Below are 24,630 nucleotides of genomic sequence, written 5' to 3' on the forward strand. Positions count from 1 at the left end.
GTAAAATATGGGCCTGCAGATTTTTATATCGACTTTATGAGCGGTTGTCCCTGAATTGCTTATTGCATATCAAGTATATTTATTTTACGCTGTCCCCACATTTTCAGTCTGTATGATCAGATTTTTTTTTTATTGACAATGTCTAACAGGATCATTAAAGTTTATCAGGGATGCAGCTAGTTGGAGTCAGCTGCTACCCTGTGAAACAGAGGAGAGAGTATTTAATGAAATCAGGCTATGCGTTCCTGCAGACATGATCATCAGTAAATAAATTAAGTGTTGACCTTTAAATTGTAATCTTTAGGTTACATGCTTGCTCACACACAGCTTCTCTTGTGTAACCTACATTTTGCTATCTTTGAATGCAGTTCCCTGTCTCTGAGGAGGTCTAAGCTCGGAAACTGATATCTTGAGTAACTGCATAAGGCTGGATAGCCTGGCATTATCTTGTTACACTGAATAAATGTACACTCTCTACCTTTCTTTCATGGGCATGATACTTCTACTAGAAATGCCCATTTGTCACTGCCATCCTTTTTCAGGATCCACTAAAGAAGCTTTTTACTTGTATAGTGGAGGGAAGTATGGAGACCTCCAATTGCACAGTACTTTTTCCATATGCCCATTTTCCGTGTCCTGTTAAAAAAGTTGCCTTCCCAAGATCATGTTATCAGATGGTTCATGACATTCTCTTTGGAAGAGTTTACTGTGTTTCTGAAAGGGAGAACAAAATGAAGATTAACACAAGCTCAGGAAGCAGCTTCATAGCAAGGGGTAAATTTCTATCAGTTCTGACATGAAATGTACTTGAAAGCTTCTCATCCAGAATAAACCAGGACTTTAGGTGGATATCTTTGAGTTCATTGTGTGCACCATTACTTTGAAAAGATGGAGAATTCAGGACTGTCACACCTAAACGTGTCAAACCTGTCAGGCTCAATGTGTTTAGTCTCAAATGATCCACAGCTGGAGATAAACAGTTCCCTGTCAGGGTAGTCAGAGTTGCGGTTGGTTTTGTGATTGGTTTTTGGGAGTAGCTACTCTGATTTACAGTGGCATTTACAGGTTCCTTGCCTGGTCCAATGTTCAAAGAACATGACAGTAGTGTTATATTCCTCCCTCTTGCTCCATTTCTTGGCTCCTGAACTTGGTGCTAGCCTTTCCTGTGGTGTTCTTCTTTCTCTTGGCCTTTACAATATCTAACATTTATGAAAAATAAAATCCTTTTAACATCATGAAAAAGAATGAGATTCTGTGGATCTTTGTTTTACATGTAATGCTTAAAAAAAGAAAGAAAAAAAAAGTCAGTTTTGCATTTTTCCTTTTGCTCTTCTTCACAGGCATAAGTATTCGAATCATATCAAGACCCAGAGGCTAAAATGTATCCGGCCATATTTTTGAAAAAGTTCAGAACTGAAAAAAATCCATTTAAGCAGTTAAATGATTTGTTTGATTTTCCAGTCTCTTAGATCGTATTCAGTTACTCTGGTAACTGAATAGTTACCAGTTACTCTGGTAACTGAATAGGCACTCTGGTGTGGGATTATCTATCATTACCCACACTGTTTTATCATATAGATAATCTGCACAGAGACTCAGCATGCTGGAATGAAAAACCCAAGTTATGAAAAGTGCTCAGAATCCAAATGTTGCTTGAGAGAATAATAGAAAGTTTAAAAACAACAGAAAACAATATATATATATTTAGTTGTCTAAGCAGGAGCAGTATACATTTTAAAGTGTAGCTTATATTGTTTTTACCAGAGGCTTTAGAAAATCTGGTCTGCTGATGATAAGCCTGAGCTTGATTACAATCTCATATGCAAGGGGAGAAGGCTTTTTGGAAATAATATAATTTGTCTTGCATTACTGACCTGCCTTGAGCATTGTGCTAGAAAAAAGCAAATCTGAGGCCAAGGCAATGGGTGTTATTTTTGTGGCTTCTATTACCACTCACCAAACCATTCGTCACAATTTTGCACAGCAAATTGTGCACATATGCATACTGGCAACCATGTCTAATACATTCCTGTATTCAGACTCTTAAAAGCCTTTGTGCCTTCCTAGGGGAAAAAAAAAAAAAAAAGAAAAAAGAAAGTACCTCATGGAATTTCAGCTGAAAGCATGTAGTTGTGTGATAATATTTTGCAGGTTTCCTGTTTAATTTGTTCAGTGTGTTGAGGTTCCATGCAGATTAACTACACAATCAAACACTGAGGGTGAGGAGATTGCTGTGCTTTGCCAAACTCACCAAAGTCCAGAGAGAAGAAGTTATCTCCAGTCATACATTATCAATGTGTCTTTTGCAGAGTGAATATGGAAATGTGTGTTCCTTATCTGCAGTGATATTATGCAGGCCAGCAGACATACATTTCTGAAAAAAAAAACAAAAGGCAAAAAAATGACAGGCATTCAAGCCATTACAATAAGCAGAGATCTAACACCTTGCATGCTTTTGCCTGTCGTGCTCTTCCAACAGTACGGGAACCTTTGCTGACACAACTGTCACTTCTGTAGGGCTTGTCACAGTGAGGCAGCCCTCTCTGGCTGCTATCACCCTTCGTGCTTTCCTAGAAAGTCTGTCAAATCCAGGGAGGTCCACGGATCGCAGAGGGAGGTCTTGATCAGGGAGTGTGAAAAGCGTGGGGTTGGACGTGGGTGCCTTTCTGTATGTCTAATTGACTCTTAAAATGTGAGGCCCTCCCAGGGTTCCGGCATATTTTCAGTATAAGGAGTACACATAAATTGGATCCCACCACACTTTTCATTCAAGCAGTGCCAGTTTCAGGCTGTTTGCACAGTTAGTTTCCAGTGTCTCTTATCAAGATTTGTTTATTTTCTTTGCTATCTGGCCCTTGTCGTTCTGTGACTGATGGCACGTGGGAGAGCTCTGCTGCTGCAGTACCAGAGAAACTTTCAATGGCACTGTCCAAAACTTGCTCCGCATTAAATTCAGCAAGTCTCCTTTCAATATTGAGAATATATTTTGACCAAGTTACCCCGTGCCAGATGGCATCTGAACCTCCGTGCATGTGTGGGAGACCCAGAAAGTGCTTTCCGTGCCCGTTCTCCCTTGTTCCTCCTGGTGATGGCCAACTTCACCCAGAGCATTGGACAGAAGCCCTGGTGGTGGCACGAGCCATGCTCCACGGCAGGCGGTGAGATGCAGGTGGAAAGGAGCCAAGCTGACAGGAGATGCCTTAGGGACAAAGGACAAAGGGGTAGCGATGCGAGGGCAGGGAGGTGCTTGGGGAGGAGCAATGCCTAGTTATCATTATTCTTGCCTCCTTTAAAATCATTTTTTACAAGACAAGGTCCTGGCTTACCAGAACCAGAAAAACTGGCACAAGCTGTGACAAAAGTCAACTACCTCTTGCATCCGTGGAAGCCATAGCTGATCCCAATCCAAACACACAATGATGTAGTTTTATCAGCATGAGCTGTCTCGTACACCTGGCAGGTCTGATTAGCTTTTGCAAAACTGCAGGTGAAAGGAAACTAACATAGTGTAAATGAAAAGGAGAAGGGGAGAAAAAATAAAAAAAAGAGAGGGAGAAAGAAAGACACAGTCTCTTTTCTGTCATGTCTGTGAACAGCTTTTACTGCTTTCCCTGGCGAGCCTGCATGCTTGGACAGCGAGTTACTGTGAATTAGTGAGGGTCACTGCCATTGATTAAATCCTCTTTTATGTTTCCTGGTAACTCCTGAATTATGGCAAGAGTTGAGCATATTAATTTAACACTTTTTTTTTTCACTGACAGTTCTTATGGAGGACGAAATCTGCAAGTCATTTTGCACAGATAATATTGAATTAAAATAAAATTCAGGAACAAAATGGCATCTCCCTTTTATTCCCAGTTTTACCCCGCTATGTTGACAGGAAAAATCAATAACCAGTTGAAGTCCTTAGCACAAAATTTTGAGCCTTGCAATTGTGGTTATTCCCTTAATTTATTCAAGATATGGAATCGGGATATAATAAGGAATAGTATCTCTTTATTTCATACCTCTGCAGCTCGTTTTCTCATGTAGTGACAAAGGATTATATATTAGGTGACACAATGAAATTATTAGCATAAACCTCACTTGTAAAGCTGATAATTAATGCTAATTATTTTTGTTAGAAAAGTTAAAGGTTCTATCTTTCAAAAATTCTTTCTCTCCTGGATAAATACCAGAATATTTGCACGCGTGCATATGTAATTGTACATGTATATACAAATAGATGCACGGACACACACTCTCACAAAAGTGTAAATATTTAAACACATTGTTAAAACAGTGTGTGGACATTTGTTCTATGGAAAGCAAAAATTGTTTCGGTAGCATTTTGGGAACATGTTGGAATTTCCAAAATTGTCTTGGGGGATGGGGGAAGGAAAATGGAAACTGACATATAAATACACATTTCCTTCTGACCATGAAATCGTAGTCCCCGTTCACTCACCTGGTATGTCACAGTTCTTGAGGCAGCTCTGTCACTGCCCCAATCCCTGTGCTTGCCCCATGTCTAGAACCTCCACCATGGCTCGATAGCCACACCTTAGTGGCTCTTTTGCTGTAGACCCCATTTTCCCACTGCTGCTTATGCCACTCTGCTCTGGGCCCAGTGTCCAAGGAAATCAGAATACCTCTGGCTTCCCTGGGCAGTCCTGTGATGAGATCAGAAAGGTTGCCTCATGTGTGGGACAGGCAACACTGCTGTCTCTAGCAGGCAAGCACATATCAAACGTGTCTCATCATGTGATACACATCTCTCAGAATTAAGGCTGTAGTGGTGCTGCTTGATTTTTGCCTGACTGGAATAATAATTAAGAGCAATTGACGTCAACAAGTCCCCACAAATGCGTGAGCACCAAACATCAAAACACCATCAAGCATGTTCCAGGGTGTTAAACATTTTTTTACACAGGACCATAGTGGAGACCTATTGCCATCACAATGAGAGATCCTGATCTGCATGTTGTGGAAAGTCATTTGGCCATACTGGCCATTCACTTCCTCAGACAGTATTACAGCTGTTTAAGAAATGAACCAAAAAATAACAGTACGCTATGCTAGAGGTGCTGCATGGGAATAACAGCTTCCTGAGGGTATAGGCTGACAATGGGGCACAGCTGAGCTGAGATAGACTCACACGCTGTCACCCATCAACTGACCAGATATAACTTCCCATAATAGCCCTCCCCAGTTGTGTGGTAAAGGTGTTGTATTGAGCCTCAGGGAAAATAAGGTTAAATTAGGTGGTTTACCTTGCTACAGGAGCATGTTGGAAGCTGCTTTGCAGCTAACACACTGGGTCAAATGAAGGATAGCATCTCACAATGGCACTGTATTTTTGTGTAAATCCTGTGCTCAAAGACCAGTTCTGGATGCAGAGTATTAGAGGTCTTTAACTTAGGAAGTCCTAAATGGTTTGAAATATACCTACACAAGAAATGCTATTGTTACAACATGGTAGAAATTGAGATGCATCAGCTGGAGCTCATCAGTGTGTGGGAGCTGTTGGCTGAGCATTTTCAATGCAGTGTCCCCTTCTGGGTCCAAAATATCCTTAATTGATATTGATTCTCTTGATGGGCTTCCAAGCCCGTCGTCTCTTGCCTCAGGGAAAGGATATAGCCAAGCTGAGGTTTGTGCTAGGTGTATAATGTGGGTTATAATGTTTGGCTGGAGCAAGAGCCCTTCCCTCAGATTAGTGAAGCTGTTGAGCTTGTATTCATGCTTTTAGCTTTTTCTCACATCAGCTGCACCTGGAGCCTTAGATATCCACTGACTCATAGCAGTTAAAATAAATAACTCGTCAAGATGTCCTCCCTCTGTATTACCTACCTAGTCTGCCTGATGCAGTGTGCTGTCTTGTGTCTAGGTGCCCGTGATCAACTAAGTGTTACTAGTGCTTTATACCATTTTCAGAAGTATGCTTCAGTTCTCACCCAGGCTGCATATGGCTTGCAGAATTGTTTCATAAAGACCCATGTAGGAAGACTACAAAGGAACAAACTAGATTGTCATTAGATACACCCTTATGCTTTTAAGTTTGATATGTGTTTACACATAACTGACCCCTACTTACTACGTTTTGGTGCAGAAGCATTGTTTGCCTGGTTGGGGTTTTGCCTACATCAACTGTGGTTAGCACTGTTTTCTTTTCTGAGGATGGCCTAATCACCAGCTCATTCTTTTATTTCTTTAGCAGTGCCTCCCAAATTGAAGGAAATGAAAAACCAAGAGGCTGCTGTGGGTCAGAAGCTAGTGCTAAGGTGTGAAACCACTTCAGAGTACCCTGCGCTCAGATTCAAATGGTTAAAGAATGGAAAGGAAATAACCAAGAAAACCAAACCGGATAATGTCAAGATCCCCAAAAAACAAAAGTAAGTACAGAGACATATGTCACAAGTGGGGCTGGGAGGGGTGGGGAGAAGACTACTCACAAGAAAACAAGCATTAAGGTTATTAACTGCAGCATCACAAAGCTAAAAGCTATGAGGTAAAGAAGAAGGAACTTTAAGGAAGCAGACGCTGACTTTGTTTTTCAAATGTATAGATGAAGTGGTAGTATGGTATAAATATTTCATAAATAATTTTACCTTTTCAATGCCTGTTTCTCCTCTGATAGCCAAAGGCTATCATCTTAACCAGTAAACCTTGGAGACAGGCTATTTTTAAACTACCCGTGAGAACAGAAGTACCTTATGTTTATTGTCTAAAATCCAAGAACAATTAAAATCATCAATGCAATGTGGATTTGGAAAATATTTTTGAAATTTGCTTTGTAAACAATCTAGTTCTGAAGAAGGGCTGAATGCTTTCTGCTTTAGCTTCAAGTGTGATATGCAAGCTTGCAGCAGTCCTTTACCAGAGGCATTCCAGCATATGCAGGACAAAGCATGGGTCTAGCAGATGCCAGACGAGTAGCAAAGCCTGTAAATCTCATCTTCCTGCCTGGTGGAAAATGTCCCCAACACATGACTGCTGACCAGTGCCAAGGGATTGTGTGGTGCCCTGTTTCTGCAGGGCAGGCAGAATAAGCTATACAATCTATTTTCTACATTGATGAAGGAGAAGACGTTTGCTGTGGCGTCTCTACCTCGTTTTTTAGGTTTAGAAATTTTGATTTCTGCTGCTCCTTCATCAAAAGGAGCCATGAAAGTCTGTCTGAACACACCCCTTCAGCTCTTACTTCTGTTCTTATTAGGTAGTGGTGCAATTTGCTGCACTGGGCCTTGTGTCCTCTTTGTGCAGCACACAGAGGATTTGGTGTGAACTTTACAGGAGATCTTTCCTCCAGGGTGTTAAGTGCCCTCATACTTCAACAGATCTCATCTCAGTAGACAAAATAGCAGCCAAAATCAAACAGGCGCTTGACTTTCCAGAATCATTCAGGTTGAAAACGAGATGTTCTGACTTCCCTTTTGGCTTTCTGTGCCCCAAAAAAGGGCTGATGGAATATGGAAGGGGACAGACAAGCATCACTGCAGCCCCGGTGCCATGGTCGCACAACTGGCAAGAAGGAACCTGCAATGTCTCTTTCCAGCATTTGTGAAATGGAGCTATTCCAGGTGGCAGCTAGCCTGGCAAATTGTCTGGACCCATTTAGAGGGCCGTATGTCTCAGTCAGAGTTGCATTTTCAGTCTAGTCTGTACAGATCAGAGCCTGGCCCTCAGGAGAATGCTGCCCGTGAGGAGCAGACTATATTTTCTCCTGTTACATTTTTGCTGATGATGATTGACCAAACTCACTGGAGCCTGGATTTCACCTTCTGAGGCTGGGCTTTGTCAGTTCAGTGTTGGATCAGTAACAGTCTTGGCTTCTACCAGGCACCACAAGACAGTGGAGACATTAGCAGGGGAAGTTATTTTCTGGAGCTGAGCAGGAAACAGTTTTGAAAACCCAGAACTCTGGCAGGATGAATGCAAAATCTCTCGAAGTTTTGAGGAAGAGAGAGAGAGAGAAAGGAGAGGGAGGCAAGTAAGAGGGAGAGAAAGGAGCTGGCATAATGGACACTCACTCATAGCCATTGATTAGACTATGCATGTGGAATCTGTGAGGCTATTTTAGAGGTTTATGTGCCAAAATATATTTAAAATTCCCCAAAAGATACAGAAAAAAATACCCTATAAATTGTGCCTCTTTCTGGAAAATGGAAATCTGAAGTCCTAGTCCCTCACAATAAGTGGGCAGAATGCAGACTTGGATTTCACACTTGTGTGCTATCCCAGCGATGGAGGTATCACTCATCCTTAGAATTTCTCTGTTCTGTTTTCTGTTTTAAAACAGAATTTTCAGTATGGAAAAAAGAAGCCCTTCCCCTTACAGATGTAAAAAACACTAGATGTAGAGTACGAAGAGGGGGAAGACAAGGATTGCCTTTGTAACCATTGCCTTTGCTGATATCTAAAGGATTTTCCTTGTCTTTCTACTTGGAGATTTTAGCTTGGGGACATATGAGTGCTTTGTCATCTTTTCTTTTCCTGTTTATGTGTGCTTCCAGTATAGAGTAGATGTGAACAGATTAAGAGGAGACAGATCTTTTGACAAAACTGGGACAAGCATGTGTTCTAAAGCTAGAGGAAAAGGGGGGAAAAGGCATTGCAAATGGTAATATAATAAGACATATAGACTAGAGTAAATAAGGCCACATTAAAAAATCCCATCTCAAATGAAAGAATATCAATGGTCAAGATGGATTTTGTTTTCTTTTTTTTTTTTTTTCCCATGACAAAACATTGAGAAATGTTTGTCATGTTCATATGCTGCCATATTGTTAGAGCAAGCATTTTAGTGTGAATTTATTACTACTGTCCAGGGTGGGAAACATCAGCTAGGAAGGCTAGCATAGCTGTGGAGCTGTCTAGGATTCATGTCTACTTTAAAGGTCGTATGTTTACCAAAAAAAAAAAAAAAAAGAAGCCAGAAGCGATTTCTGATATTTTCATATTTTATAAGAAATCATGTTTCTCATTGTATGATGGCAAAATAAAAACTGTTCATTGCAGGGAAAAAATAAAAGTTTCTGAACTCTGGATATTTAGCTTTAGATTTTTAACAATTTAAAAAAAATCTGAATTATGAAGTGTCTAGCTCAGAGTCAGAAAATTAAGACCTTAGATTGACACCTGGAGCACGCATGGAAAAGATGATACTGCAACTTGGTATTTTGGGGTGCGTTTGTCCAGTGTGAATGCTATTTGTTCGTAAGATTTGCAGAAGTGGAATAGGTGCTGGCTGTATTAAAAAAAAGTTTTGAAAGACTCTGTGATAATGCAGGTTTCCTTAAGACTTAGCCTTCTGAAAACTGGCGCTTCATATAAATTGAACTTAGGGGTCACTCCTCCAGGCTCGCTACAATGATTTCAGGGTGGTCAATTCAGAAGGCACAGGGCCCAGACATGCAATGACATTACAGTACAGCAGGTGAATCACACTAAATAACTGTGCCTCTTTTCATTCCACTGGAAAGTCAAAAAAAAATGAAAGTTTAACATTTGGTGAAAAGTATTTAAGTGCTCGCTTTTTACCTCAAATTTTTTAATTAAGAGCATGCAGTAAGTGAGTTTCTGCTGCTCTTAGCACTCCTGGTGATTCACTATGCCATATTCTATTGATTTGTCTGTACAGACAAGTTTTAAGGTATTCCTCTGTGTCAATGGAGACACAGCGAAAGTTGGACACCAGACAAGGCCTTTTCACTTGCTATTTAAGCATTCCTGCTGGTGTCCACTTGTACCAGTAATATTTCATTTTCCTTCTATGCATTTCAAGTTCAGGTAAAGATTTCACATTTTTTGTGTTGGGTAGTATCCTGTACAGAGTCAAGCTCTCTTCATTACATGAACATGAGCTTCTGTATAAGGATTAGGGTTTGGAGGCAGGGGGGAAGGTGGTTGCTGCTTCACCAAGATGATGGCTTTGGAAACAGCCATTCATGAGAAAACTTCATATGCAAGTGCCCTGCAACTTGGGCTTCATCCAAGCATAGCCTGGATATTTGCTCGCAGACAGGGAATTCTGGATGACAGATGGAGCCTGGAAGCAAAATAAATTCAAGCAGTTAGATAAGGTGGGCTGGGACTGCATTCTGTGGATGTATTTTCTCCCTTTCATGTATGAATACAAGCTCAGCAGTGGTCATGAGCTAAAGATACATCAGAAGGAAACCTTAGAGGGAGAGGTATTTTTTGGTGTAGCATAGTATAGGTTGAGAAAATGACAGGCATTTCAATATAAAATCTCTTAAAAGGGACTTTCAGTGAATACTGTGGGAGTACCGAATTGCTAGGGAGCTGCTTCATTTACAGCCATTAATGACTCATCTTCTGTTCTGTTTTGAATTCTGTCCTGATATGTCTCGATAATATCCTTAAGACTACAAAATGTTCATCTTATTTGGCCTTCTTGCAGAGTTTTCCTACAAAACAAGAATGAATTTGGATTGCTAGAAGTAGATTTGTAAACCATATGGTTGTTTTACCTATTCTAATATCACTCTAAAATCATAAAAGGAAGCCTCACTTCCTTACCTTTCTCTGTAAGTGCAATGTAAAACAAAGAATAAAAATAAATATGTAAGGCAAAAAGAGCTTCTTCCTCTAAAAGCCAGGAGTTCCATGAAGGTTGTTTGCATCAATATTTCTTGATATCTTAGAGGGGAAAGAGACTGCAGCAGACACAGAGTGAGTGCCCAAATAAAAGTGATATCGCTGCAGCTCTGCTTGCTTATCAAAGTGAGTTCCCAAAAGAACGGAGCCTTCTTATGTTTTCTTTTGAGGTCCCCTGAAGCTACAGCCAGCTCCCCCTATACACAAATGTCTGCAAGATTGGCTGAAAGATAACGTGGGATATAGGAAATATCACAAGTCCATGCAAGCTGTTAGGTGGCACAGACCACTGCCAGGTATATGAATAGATGGCAGGAAGGATGAAGAGCAGGTCATTTTTACTGTGGTATAAACATAGCTGTTAGATGCAAAAATCCCACCCAAAGAGTCAGTAGCATCTGTCAATGTCTCAACCACTTCTTTCTTGTGTGTTCCTGGTTACCACTAGCTGGAGTCTGTTCATGTATGTTACCTGAAATGCAGCCAGGAACACAGCCCAGTTAATTAATTCAGCATTGGAAAGTAGCCTTAAAACATTACCTGAGAAGGAGCTCCAAATAGTCAGCTATTCAGTTATTTACCTTTTAGGTGCACCTTAGCAGTTGATAACCCTAGTTTGGCTGCTGTCTCTTCTTGGAAGGCCAGCGGCCTCAAGAAAGCAGCCTTCCTTCATGGCATGAAGGGAAATGCTTGTGATGAAGGTTTCTAGTAGAGCTGAGTGTTAGGACCTTCACATAGAGGCAGAGAAGGCTGAGTTGTCTATAAGCAGTTGTTTGACAGTAGATGGGATAGTTGATTGTGGTGAAGAGAGGGATGGTTCTCAAGTATGTGTTGGAAGCAGCACTGAGTATTTTGGTTGCTCCAGAAGCCTTCCTGCTACAAGAGACTTGTCTCTGGTGTGAACCCAACCCAGCTCAATGATACCCAGAAGGTATAACCAGTTGTGATGTCTGAATGAAGAGTTAGGAAAACATGGCTGTGCTCAGGCAAAGCAACTCCACAGATGTTGCTTACCTCAGCAGTCGCTGCTGGTGACTAAGAGTTTTTAGAGTGAAGAACCTCTGCCTCTGGGGGAACAGTCCTTAACGTTACAGTAAGCCAATACAGGGAAGCCCGTGCTCATGAACTCTCCTAAGTGACTATTCTGTGGGTAAATGAGGGGGCTTTGCTGCAGGCAAAAACTTCCCCAAAGCACTTATTTTAAACAGAAACTAGGAACAGCAGTAATTTGTATATTTTCCCCAAGCCAGTCATTCTCTGCAGTCTAGGTAATGGGATTATTGATATCACATGAGTTGGGGACCCCTTGAATGACACCAGAACATGTTTCTACCCAATTAATGGGCAGGCAGGAGTTCTGCATTTTAAAATCTAATCTCAAAACCTTGGAGACTGATTAAATTACATCTCTGAGCCAGGAACAAAATGTAGCTTCATGCAAATTGTGCTCCTGCCCATAATTTTTTGTTAGTGCTGGAGAGTGATTTACTATTGGGGTTTCAGAGGTTTTTAAAGAGAGTGGTGTGTCCTAATCTCATGATTATTTAGTCAGATGTTGGAAACTACAGTACTTACCCAGAACTCTGCTACTGGCAATATGAACCTGTAGGAAAGGATAATCTATTTTAGTATTACACCCATCTCCATGGCATCTGAATAGCCAACAGTTCAGCTGAAGGAGGAAGGCTGTTTTTCAGAGATTTCCTTTAAGAACAAAGCTTCCTCGCAAGCAAAAAAAAAAAAAAAAAGGCATAAATAAGTATCTTTAATTGAGTTAATTACTATGCCTGTTTTCCAGCATCTTTGAGGATAGAGATTTTTTTACTCTCCTTCCTTCTTTCAAACCTGAATAGTGTTAATCTGTCAGAGTATAAGAATGGAAACAAGACTGTTGAGAGGGAAAAAGAATGCGTTAGTTCATGCAGTGGCTGTTACTCTAATACAGGATGTTTACATGCTTTTTTTTTTTTTTTTATTTCACAGGAAATACTCTGAGCTTCACATTTATAGAGCCACGTTGGCTGATGCTGGGGAATACGCATGCAGAGTGAGCAGCAAACTAGGGAATGACAGTACTAAAGCCAGTGTTATCATCACGGACACCAATGGTAAGGCTTGGATCTTTATTTTACTATTGCATTCAGAAAGACTTTGTATTACAAGTCTTTTGCCATCAGGGCAAAAGGGACTGAAGGAAGGGAAAGATTTGCTAGTGGAAGTGGCAACACTGAAATCTGTTAGGTGTGTTAAAAATTGAATCAGGCCAGACTTGGCTACTGCGTGGTTGATATGCTTGGCTTTCCTTACCTGGTCAAATGGGATGTCTCCTATGGATCTCGGGGGAGAACACTTCTGTGAGACACTTTCCAACACCAAGTCTAAGGCACAGTCTAAATAGTCAAGACAAGACGACAATGAAAGAAAGGGAATATTATTTTATTTCTTGTGGTATATATGAGTAGCAGAGGCACTATAGGGGGCTTTCACTTACTACAAAATGATTCTCAGTCTGACTTCTAAACTAGAATGCCACTCTTTGTCTTTAAGTAATATTTGCATAGTTCTAGTTGGCACCATTGTCCCTTTCACAGAGGTTGATAGTATTATTTTTTCTTCATTTCTACCATAGTAAAGACAAAGGCATGAATGTATTCAAAAGTATATCATTCAAAGCCATGAATGTAATTCAGATACTATGTTTTAAAGTCATTTTGAGAGGAACAGAGATTCCTATGAGTCAGGTAGCATTCAGACTTACCCAAATGATTTTAAATCATTATAGGTTGTTATTTTTGCAGAGCTCCTTTTCATTCCACTTATGGGAAGTTCCAAATGCTTCTGACAGAATTTAGTGAGTGTTTTCTTGTACAGAAATGTTTTAGCAGTACTGCTGCTTCTTGAGAATGTTTTGAAGGCTGTGGTTCAGCTGGAATCTTGTTCCTTAAGCATGACATTGTCTAATTCAGTTCTGATAATTCAAACTCCTGTATCTAGACAGTTGTGAAGTATCAAACAAACATGCTGTCATTAGCAAACAAAGCATATGTTCTGTGTGTACATGAGATGGTTTTGAAGATGTTGTTGCAATGGGAATTTACCATTGATGCTTTTTCTGTTCCGCATTGTGCCCTGAATCAGGATATAGGCATTTCAATGAATAGGAAAACAAATGTGAACCTTTGCCAGTGGGATTTCTCTTTGGCTGTCTGCTGTTCTGTGGTCACACAGTGGTTGCTTTACTGTATTCACATCGTGTATTTGCTATTCTAATTTATCAACTGAAGAATCCCAAGTGCTAAGATTTCACATGAGCTGTCTGGTATTACAGTCTTGATCAGATGTCAGGAGACTCATATAAAAGATCAAGTGTTATTTACCAGAATGTTATTAGGAGCAAAAATGGGTAGGTGTTTCTGTGTAGCTTTGTAAATGCTCTTGGTTTCCATGAACACAAATTTTGATTGCTCACTAGCTGCTTACATGGAAAACTCCTGTACTGTTTCCAAGAAACTGGAGTTTCCAAAAATCAACTGTAGACACTGTGCCTGATTGGGGGAAAAAAAAAAAAAAGTTTGGGCATCCTCCATTACTTCCTCATACAAAGAATGGTGACCTGGCTGGGGAACACACTTGGGACACTTTATTCCTATGCTTTGTGACATGAATTTTTCAACTTCCCTTTGGGTTGTGCTAAACGACAGAAAAACACTCTTACTACAGGGAGACAGGAGCTTGGTTTTGAATGAGGACATTTGCAGACAAACCCTTCAAAATGAATTTGTAACTGATATGTTAGAATTTGTCTAACCTTGTTGTTTAAACCTGTTGTTTAAAACATAGCTGTGCATGCAAATCCCCTTGATAATAGGTAAAAATCTAAAAATTCAATCTAAACCTGACAGCTGGCTCTTTTCTGTAAAGATCTGAACTGGAACATCTCAGTGATATTTGATAATCTAGAATCAGGCATGGCAGCATTCATTGGATGAATAAATCAATCATGCATATTTGGTTGCCACACATACATTTGACCCCCCCTCTCCCCCCCCGCTTACTGTTGCTTATAAATTACTAGTACAATAGTTCCTATTTTTTTTTTTAAGTATGGAATTTTCCACCTGGTCTTGAGGAACAGCATGGGCAACATCTGGTGACTTAAGAGCAATGGATCCCTAAGGCCTCAGAGGGCAACATCTGCTTTACAAACTGGGGCAGACCCCCTGCATGGGTGACCTCCTCACCCCTTCTTCCCCTGCATTCCCTGACCTCTTCCCCTTGCTAGCTTAATGACAGATTTGGGATCCAAACTCGGTAATGAGCCCTGAAGGGTAGTCATTACTCAGGTCCCATATATATCTGTGTGGTCCTGCCCTATTCATAGGGGGGAAGGGGAGGGGGGAAGCATATTTAGCTCTTATTTGCTATTTTCTTACAATTGGCATTTGTAGAAGTTCTTCTGGTCCAGGATAGCCCAGGAGTTGCTGTAGAAAACTATTGTGTGGACGTCTGAGAAGGCTGAACCTCTGCAGGGTATGCAGAGAGATTTTATCCTCCCATCTCCAACAGACAGAGTGACAGTGGGGTAAAGACCTGACTTTCTTGTGGTCATGTTAAGCTGCTCAGCTACATGAACCCTAACTTTAATTAGCCACTTAGTATCCACCATGGGCACCTGTATGCTCACCTGGTCATATTTATTATGTATGTCCTGCTACCTACAACCTTGATCCACCTTTCTCTTTATGCTGTTTACTTTAAGACCAAGGGTGGACAAGGTAATGATATTTCTGGACATCAGGTTATTTTTCTTTCCACTAAAAGATTATTGGTTTTCAGTATAAAAATCCTGGGTTTAATTCCCCAGAATTCTGTCAAAGTTTAACTATTTTGATTGAAATTTTCTTTGCTGGTATATGCCACAAAAGAGAACTCTAGGGCCAGACCAAAGGTCTATCTAACATGATGCCTTATCTCTAATATCAACTAGCAATGGATATTAAGAAAAAACACACAGAGAACAAGACAGCTTTTGCACTAAGGTCCCACATCTGAAAATGACTAATTTTTACTTCCTGCTCCAAAGCATAGAAAAAAGAATATTTCTTAATGGAAACATTTTTTGTTTGTTTGTTTGTTTTTTGGGGGGTTGTTTGTTCATTTGTTTGTTTGTTTTAATGAGCAAACCACTTTATTTTTCCTTAATCCAGTGCTAGGAATGATAACTTTCTTTCTTAAACAATAATAGTCAATACAATAACTCCTGTCTTTTTTACTGCTACATTTATTATTATCATTGCTGTTACTTAAAACTGCCATCTTTTCTCTTGTGAAAGTTTTCGCTACATATGAACACACACACAAATGCATATGAAGCATATGGACTGTTTACCTACATGGACTTTTTTTTTCAAATGTTTCTCCTTTTTACTGAAAGATACATAAAGCCTCATCTGTAGAGCCACATCTATAGATCAAAAATGCAGCAAATGTGAAAATACGTAGATAAACTCTGGAGGTTTTTTTGTTTGTTAGTTAGTTTGTTTTACCATTTTTAAGAGCAAGCAGTGGGAGTTATTGTTCTCTTTTAAATTCCTAATGAATGTAACTTGGCCACAGGATATGAGCTGCATTCTTACTTTCCTTCACTCTTATTCATGTATACTCCCCTAAGAAGGATTATAATGGAGGTCATTTTAGAGCCATGAAGTTCTCCTGGAGTTGTGTAAATAGTGCACAGGTTTGGTTGTGTGGTAATAGCTGCTTTTTGCATCCTTTTGCATTTTGTCACTCTAGCCTGGCAAAGGATTCTTGCAGTGAATTTTTTCATGGCCCTTCTCATGGATGTAAGGCCTTAGCTCAGTAACAGGTACTGAGAGTATACTTCCTACCACAGCCAAAGCTTTCAATTTTATGTTTGAAAACTTGCTCACAGAATGTCTTATTTAAACAACGAGTTAAGTGACCTTGTTTTCTAAAGTGTTGAGCATGCCACAGCTACAGCTGAATCGGGTGTCAGTCTTCCCCTTTAAAACCTATTGACCTAAATCTTTTGTCTCACTAAGGAGATTTGCTGGGCCCACTGTGGCTCAGCATGCAGAAGGGTGGATTCCAGCAGAGGTGCTTCGGAAGCTAGCAGTCTTCAGTGTTTGCAGTTGTTGGGTCAAGGCAGGGCACTGTGTGAGCTCTCCGTGTGCACATCTTATGCAAAGTGAGTTGACACAGTTCGAGTCATAAGTAGGAGAGGCTAGGGCCACATTGCCTGAATTGAAGGGAACAAGAAGTGTTCGTGTGATAGGTACAGGTAACTCAGATGTCGGCAGAGGTAAGCCATGGTAAATTCATTAACTACAAAGGCAGTGGCTTGCATAAGCTTCTGGTTTTGCATCCTTAGGATTTGCAGTTGTACTAGTAGAGTTGTACTCTATGCTACTGTAATGATACTGCTCAGAGTTGCACAGTAACCAACAGAGATTCACCATTCATTAAAGTTTATTTTGTGACCATGCCCTTCCTCTTCTAAAGGTAGCCAGTGGCTGATCTTCAAGAAGATGGCAGAGAAATATGTCATTAAAAACATCTTGCATCTAGTACCTATTGAGCATGTGGCCAACTACAAAATACCTTAAATGCAAGATAAGTTCCTTCCTACTCATGCATTAATCTGTCTGAGATTTGATGAAAGCAGGAGTGTTTTTCTTCTTTAACATAGATACAGGTGATCTGGGACCATAGTTTGTTTTTAACACAGTAGGCTGGCATAATGGGTTAGATTCTCAGTGGGTGTAAATCATCATTCCTGGATCAGTGTCAATGATTTGGGCCCCACAGTGAAAAATAAAATAAAATGTTGCCATTGCTCAGTTTGGCATAGGAATTTCCCTAAGAATAGCTTTGAAACTTCCTTGCAATTTGACAAATTTGAGTCTGTTGTTTCAGAAAGTCAGTGCTCTTCTCATCTGATTTTGGGCAGTACTTTCTTGGAGGATCAGGAAAAAGGTAAAAAGCATAGTAGTTTTTAGAAACAAAATGCCAGTTTATCCATTGGACTTCTCCATGTCCTTGACCACACCTTCTACTCACCTATTACTTTATCTGCTGAAGAACAAATAAGAAGGTTCAGGTACTCCTTTTTTCTCTACATGTATGTAGGTGGGTATCTAACTGAAAAAATCAATGCAAAATGCTTAAGTCTTAAATCACTGCCAGAAAGTGAACATCAGTATGACAAGAAATAACTTTGCAGCTCTCACTACCTGTGATGCTCATGGTGGTTGATTCCCCCTCACAGGTTGTTGTCCAGGCCAGGGTCCTCAGAGAGACTTTCAAATCTGGAACCAGAAAACGTGAGATCAAAACTTCAATTTGCTGAAGGTGGCTTTTTGTGTTAGGTCTTTGGCACGCTAATGGGAGAAAAAGAAAGTGCTGTGGGGGCATACAGAGAGGGCTCTTTGCAACAGCAGCTCTGTGCCTATTAGATGTTTGGTAATCCCCGTAAAATAAATAAATAAATAATGGTTCTTTCCTGATCAGGAAGACCTCTTGCCTCCCTCAGCAGATCTTGTTGTCCAGGCATGAAGATGTCCCCTCTCAGCAGCCCAGGTAAAGCTCCCTGACTGGGAGGATGGATCAAGAGTCCAAGCTCAGCAAGGGTGCTGTGAATCCTTTGCATGTTTAGAGAACTCTTCTCCATCTTGCCAGAAGAGACAGCAGGAGATGGAGCTCGCCAGAGTGTAAAGAAAATGGGACTAAGAGACTTCAGGGACCTGTTGCCAAAAGTATCCCCAAACAAGGATTTCTTGTCCATCCTTAAACATATTTCCTTAAGAAATCCCCAGCACAAACATCTTTCAAGAACAGTTACCTTACCAAAACTAAATGCTTCCTAGAAGCTCCAGCAGACAGAATTGGATGGAGTGTTTGAGATTGCTACTCCTCATGGGGACACAAGCTGTGGTCTCCATATCTCAGTGGACCACAGCAGAAACTGCAAGTACTATGACTGAAAAATATTTCTGGCTTTTCTACCTCTGGCAAGTATTGAAGGCCCCCACAAGCAGCCTTATCTTGTTGTCCACTGGTTTGTTGTGTGGATCTGTGCAGACCTTCTCAGATGGAGTAAAATGCCTCTTTTACAATTGTGGTATACTTTCCTCAATAAGCAATACACGCAAATTTTGCATCTTTCAAATGTTAACATCCACTGGTAATGTTGTTAACGTGAATATTACTAACAGGGTTTGGTAATACGTAACTTCGCCAAGTTTTCTAAATGTGCTTCTTGACACATTTCTGGTGTGGGAGGCTCCAACTGTATTTTCCACTGAAAGGGAAATTTCCCACCTGTGTTTGTAATGACACAGCTGATCCTGGGAAGGTGGCAATATGAAATGCTCCAAAAAGTTCAGCATGGGCACTAAATGGAACATGGTTTCTTTAACTGAGAAAGAAAAAGTTGCTCCAGTCGTGCCAGATGCTGAGCTGCTCAGCTGTCAGACCTGTTCTGTCTTCTATTATGACTAAGAAAGGTTAATTGTTCAGACATCCTCAGTGCACAACAGCAAAAGGCCCTCATAGCCAGCAAATGGTCCTGAAAGTTGCCTGGCTGTGGGCCACAATGTTCCAAGACCAAGTGCAAAGGTTTTGACCTTAAAAATTTTACTTATGATACCAATTTCCATGCCACGCACCACTGGCTATCAGGCAGATGCTGCATAACATGTTCTCTCACATTAGTGAGGTGAAAAAGGACTGTATTGCCCATACAAACAAGATATTTGCCAAAGAAAACTGGACCAAAAGGGAAAAGAAGTACAAAGTAGACGAGCTAACAAGATATAAATAAATACACAGGCTCATCACAAGTTTAATGACAGGGATCCTGGGGGGAAGACAGTTGGACCATGTTTTGTCTATTCAAGTTTGTGTGGACTCTGAAGAATATGAGCAGAGACATAGACACCTAATCCAGAATCAAAGAATACAAGAAGAACATTCCTAAATTGCCTTTTCCTAAGCCTCTTCTGAGCCTTTTTCTAACCTTGTTTTGTTCAGCCTACTAGGGGATTCAGGGTGTGCCTTAAGAATTCAAGGTGTTCGAGTTCCAGCCATAGATCTCAAGCTTGTGCAGCAGGATTGAGCTGCACAGCTCTGAGGTGGGAAACTGCTGTGAGAATGTTGAGAAAATTGAGATGCATACAACTGAAGAGTGATTTGTTCAAACCCAGGAAAGTTATCACGGTTGTGGCTTGCAAGGTCAGCAGTGCACAGACAGATGGATGGTGTCGTTAGCACAAGGTCACTTCGGTGCAAGAAGTCCATGGCAGTGTGTCAATAGCAATAACGTGTCTCAGTACGACCAGGATGGAAGAGCAGCTTTCCTCCTCTCTTCAGCAAAGCAACTGATTTCCGTCACAAAGCCCCAGTAGTCATCCCATGGGAGGCTGGGTTTGCATGTGTGACTTCGAAGATTTCCCTGAAGTGGCAAGTGACATTATGGGATGTACGTAGCAGCAATTCAAGTGATATGAGCAGGAACACATCGTTGCAAAATTTAACTCTCTAGAAGCATAAGGAGTGAATACTCACACTGACGCCTTCCAGAAGCAGAGCCATCTGTGTGATTTCTCTGGTTGCCACTGATCAGTTATTCCCAGAGGAGAACGAGAGATTGAACAACTGGCTTTTTTGAGACGTAACAGACTTTTTCTTCAGCCACAGCAGTAGACGCCATCGTTTTTCATTTTTTCCCAAAAGGAAACTTTTGCAAGTTGGTGTCTGATTGCAGCCTCTGCCACTGAAGCAGAGTTTAAGCTTGCTTCTTTGAGCACCTTTTTCCTCTTTACCTTCTCCATTCTTGGCGCTGAATGCTAAGTTAGAGGACCACCTGACTCCACATTATAACTTCTTGTTGCCTCTTATGTTTTCCAGAGAGCACCAGCAAGATACCAGTCTCAACAGAAGGGACAAAAACTTCTTCACGTAAGTTCAATTAACAGAGTCTTTCTCTCTCCTTCTCTTTGTTTCTTCCTGAAACTGCTTCTGCAGCTCTGAGACTGCTTCCTCTTAGCAAACATCAAAATCGCCTGCATCCAGAGCCTCAGCACCTGCATATGACCTTGAATGCTGGAGCTGTTTCAGGGACTAAGAAATGAATGAAGAAGGGCCAAGCATACTCTTTGGTATCCTGGAGCTGTATTGAGGATGCTGATTTGGCCTGCGCTTGTCAGCCTGCAGCAGCCAGAATAAAAAGTATTTGAGCTGTTAGGACCTGTGTTTTCAAAAAGCACATGTTGCTCCTGTTCCTGTAAATCCTAGCAGCTGCTTATAAACTTGAAGAGCATACGGACATGTTGATGTTTCCTCCAGAAAGTCTGTTGCCTAGACTGCTCTGTTCCTCAGGGCTCTAGATAGATTTCCTGACAGCTCTTTGGGGTCTGTGAAGGTAGGCTGGTAGCTCATTGCCCATAGTTTACCACTTTTGAAGCTGCCTTTAGCGTAATAGGAGCCTTCTCCAGACAGTTTCCTTTCAGGCTGGTGGGATTTTGCTTTCAGCATCCAGCCTGCAGTTATATATTTCACACCTCCAGAGTTACTCCTGGAAATGAGAAGTCACTTTCCTCATTTTAACAGTTAGAGTTACTTTATACATGGTCACAATACCAGCAGTTGTTTCTATTGCTGAGCTTGGCCGAGGGAGATGTGGATAGCTGTGTGTAAGCCGAGCATCCCAAGGATTTACAAGATGCACATATCCTGCTTGGCAAAGAGGCCAGGGTCCTGCTAGCTTTTTGAGAAAGCTATGTCTGGCAGAGACAGGTTTTAGTGTGAGTTGACAGTGTTTGTAAGCTAGATCAAGGAAAACAGTGTGATTGCCAGATTTTGCATTTAGCATGCCTGCAGCCTTCCCTTTGATGCATCTGCGTGTGTGGCAACCTACTTCTGAAATCTTGGCACCGCTGCCTGACAGAAGAGCCATTGGATGTGCCCATATTCTTTCATGTTCTCAGTAGGGCCTGTCACCCATGCTTCACTGGATATGTATGAGACCACATAGCTAATAGCAAGTGTCCAGTAACCATTGGAACCATTTTTGTTCAAAGAAGGTGACGTGTTGGTCACTGACTCCAGTGGGCTCCCCTTGCCTTCTCGCTTCTGCAGCAAGAGTATAGACCCTGCACTTCGCTCCCTTCTTTCCCATGAAATAATTTTCTTGTTCCTGAGTGGTTGGTTTCCCTGCCTGTATCCCTTCCAGTGCCTGCTGTTACATTACTGCTCTCCTCTTATATTGCTATTGTGTCACTGAAGAGAAGGAGGCGGGCATGTTCAAAAGTCTGGCTTTATTCCTGATAAATTGCTGCACTTGCAGACACAATGCCAAGCAGCGCATCATGCTGTTGGCCTGAAGGAGAGCAGAAAGCAATAAGTTCAATGGCTGCTTGTTGAAATGTTCTAATATGCATCTCCATGGAGCTCTGAAAAAGTCTTTGCCATGTGACTGGATCAGAGATCTGCTCAGTGCCAAACCCACCCAGGTTCCATTTTTCCCCCTGGGCCCAGACCAATTCAGCTTTCCATGCCACTAACAGTATTCACCTGCTGACCAAGAGTGTCTGGGGTTTAGGGCATCACTGACTTTCTCTAGGCTTTGCAAATGGAAATAAATGATGAGCGTGTTGCTTCTGTAATTGAAGATAGGCTGTTTGTAAGACGCTGATGTGTAAATTGCCAGGAGCTAGGTCTCTTGAATACTTCATCTTTTCTGCTTCATGCGACATGTTGCTGAGTATTTCACTAAAGAGCATGCAGAATGCCTGACCTGCTCCTTGCGATCCTCAGGTCGGTTGTTAACTGCCTTGACTTCATCACTCTACGCAGTGGCACATCACATTGCTGCCTGAAGCTAATGGCTCTCTTGCAGACTCCTCCTTCCAGCTGACAGTACTCCTCAAGCGCACTTCTCAGCTCTTTATTCATGCACGACACTATGTTCTGCTGGACTCAAGGCAGTGAAAGCCCATGCAGCCACCCAAACACCTGGCCCTGCCTTGCTGTCTGGTTCAGTTTCTTACTGCTCAGGAGGTTCAGCCCCAGTTTGAGGCTGTCATGCTTCTTCCATTCACTTTTCTGAGTGCTGCCTTTGTGTGATTTCTGTTGAGGTCTGTTTCCTTCAGCTGTCCTACAAGATTATTTGCCATCTTGAGAATGCTTCTCCTTTTTCCTTTCTTTGCAACCACTTTGGGGCTGGTGCTATGTCCAGTTTTGGTCTGGAACATGTCCTGCTCGCCCTTCCAGCTACAGCTGCCTCCAGAGCTGGCAGCACACATGGACCCTGCTCTCTGTCAAGCCACAGAGGTCCTTAGCCATAGCTGTGGTAGCCCTGGAGTCCTGACTGCCATTCAGAGTAATGAGAGAAGATGAGCAACTAGTGTTTCCTGGGTCAGCTTGTGGAGCTTCAAGACACGCTGCTTTCCATTTTCCTCCAATGCTGTCACAAACAGCTGAAAACTTTGCTCTCTCTTTGCCAGTTTTCTCTTGGGCTTCCCTCCCAGGACTATGGAGCATTTTCTGCTGTAATTGATTATTCACAGTGTGCCTAGGACATGCTGTACCGACTTTGAAGTTCTTTGCTTTCTGGACCTACCTATTTTTTTTTCCTCTGCTTTGGCGGGTTTCTGATTACTGCAAAAAGGAAAAAAAAAAAAAAAGAAAAAAGTAAGAAAAAGAAAGCTCTTCTTGGGGAAGATGTTTGAGCTCCTCCAGTATAACAGTGTAGCTGTGGCTTTATTCTTACAACTTTGTTGTTACCTTCTGTGTGTTGCAGAACCCATGCTTAGGATACGAGCTTCAACAGAAGGAACAAATACTTCCTCCTGTAAGTATATACAAGTTGTTTAAATTATTGCTGGCAAGCGCCTCCAACACATTTTATACTCCATAGCTCAGCAAACGATGTGCTTCTATCTAAAGCTATGGTAAGGGATTGGGAGTGACTGGGCAGGATTCCTGGACCTACAGATATGTCTTCAAAGGGTTGTTATTTCTTATTATATGCATACATGTGAGTATAACTCTCAAAGTCATGTCCTTTGCAGATTGAGGGCTAACCACCTTCCTTTGGAAAGGTCTAAGTGCATATTTGGGCAGGACAAAAGAGGAGGAAACTGCTCAAGTGTTTCCTACCTGGAATTCCCTTCCCTGCCTTCCCCAGGTGATGTGTGACTTCAAAAACCATCCCCTCTGCTTCCACCTCCACACACCCTGGCCCTAGGGTAACTGGAACATCCTTGAAGCCATCCATTCCCAGCTGGAGTGGATTTCCCTTCAACCCTGTGCCAGCTGGTGCATATTAGAGCTCTTCAGGGTCCTTCCACTGTACCAGGCTACCCTTGGGAACAGAATGAGGAAGGCAAGGGCATCTCCTTGTGCATCTTAGCTTAGCTGGGACAGAGGACTCTTGGGAAAGAGATGGAAGGTTGTTTCTCTGCTCATCTTGGCAGCACAATGGGAGCTTCCAAGTCATGAGTGATGAAGGTGACTCTTTTCTTCCTCTGTAGTGATGTTTCCCAGGGAGGCATGCTTTCCAGCCATTGTGCTATGCACTTTCACCCTTGAAAGCCATCAGGCAGAGCCTTTCATCTTTTATCTAGACCCAGACCCACCACCTGCTCAACCTGGCTTTGTGCAGTCTAGGAGGACACTTCATACAATAAAAGTCAGTGGTGTTGCAGGAGGTAGGGTGTTACCTTCTTCTATGGCATTATATATTGCTAGCTGCCAGAAGTGTGATGTCAGGTAAAATAGACCAGTGTTGTCATTTACCCTGACAGCTCCAGTGTTCCTATAAAATACAGTGTGTACTCTATAGCGGTCTATACAAAGATGCCCTTAACTTTCATCTCATAGCTACTGTAGTTGCAAAAGAGGAATGGTCAAAGCCAAGTCCCCTGACACAGCATTCTGAACATTTTTCATATTTTATATGAGACACAGAAGGGTTATTTTTTGTAGATTTTCTTCTCAGCTATTAGA

General features: G+C 41.6%; 1 protein-coding gene across 1 annotated transcript in view; it reads left to right on the forward strand.

Annotated features, from left to right (window-relative positions):
• Positions 1-24,630, forward strand: part of NRG1 (neuregulin 1) — a 178,698-nt gene that overhangs the window by 23,980 nt on the left and 130,088 nt on the right. Inside the window, exons 2-5 of the mRNA XM_035564250.2 lie at positions 6,200-6,374; positions 12,586-12,710; positions 20,530-20,580; positions 23,423-23,473. Coding sequence (XP_035420143.1) covers positions 6,220-6,374; positions 12,586-12,710; positions 20,530-20,580; positions 23,423-23,473 — 382 coding nt within the window. The 5' untranslated portion in view covers positions 6,200-6,219. The remainder of the gene's footprint in view (positions 1-6,199; positions 6,375-12,585; positions 12,711-20,529; positions 20,581-23,422; positions 23,474-24,630) is intronic.

Source organism: Cygnus atratus, chromosome Z (assembly GCF_013377495.2).
Source record: "Cygnus atratus isolate AKBS03 ecotype Queensland, Australia chromosome Z, CAtr_DNAZoo_HiC_assembly, whole genome shotgun sequence".
Taxonomy (NCBI): Eukaryota; Metazoa; Chordata; class Aves; order Anseriformes; family Anatidae; genus Cygnus; species Cygnus atratus.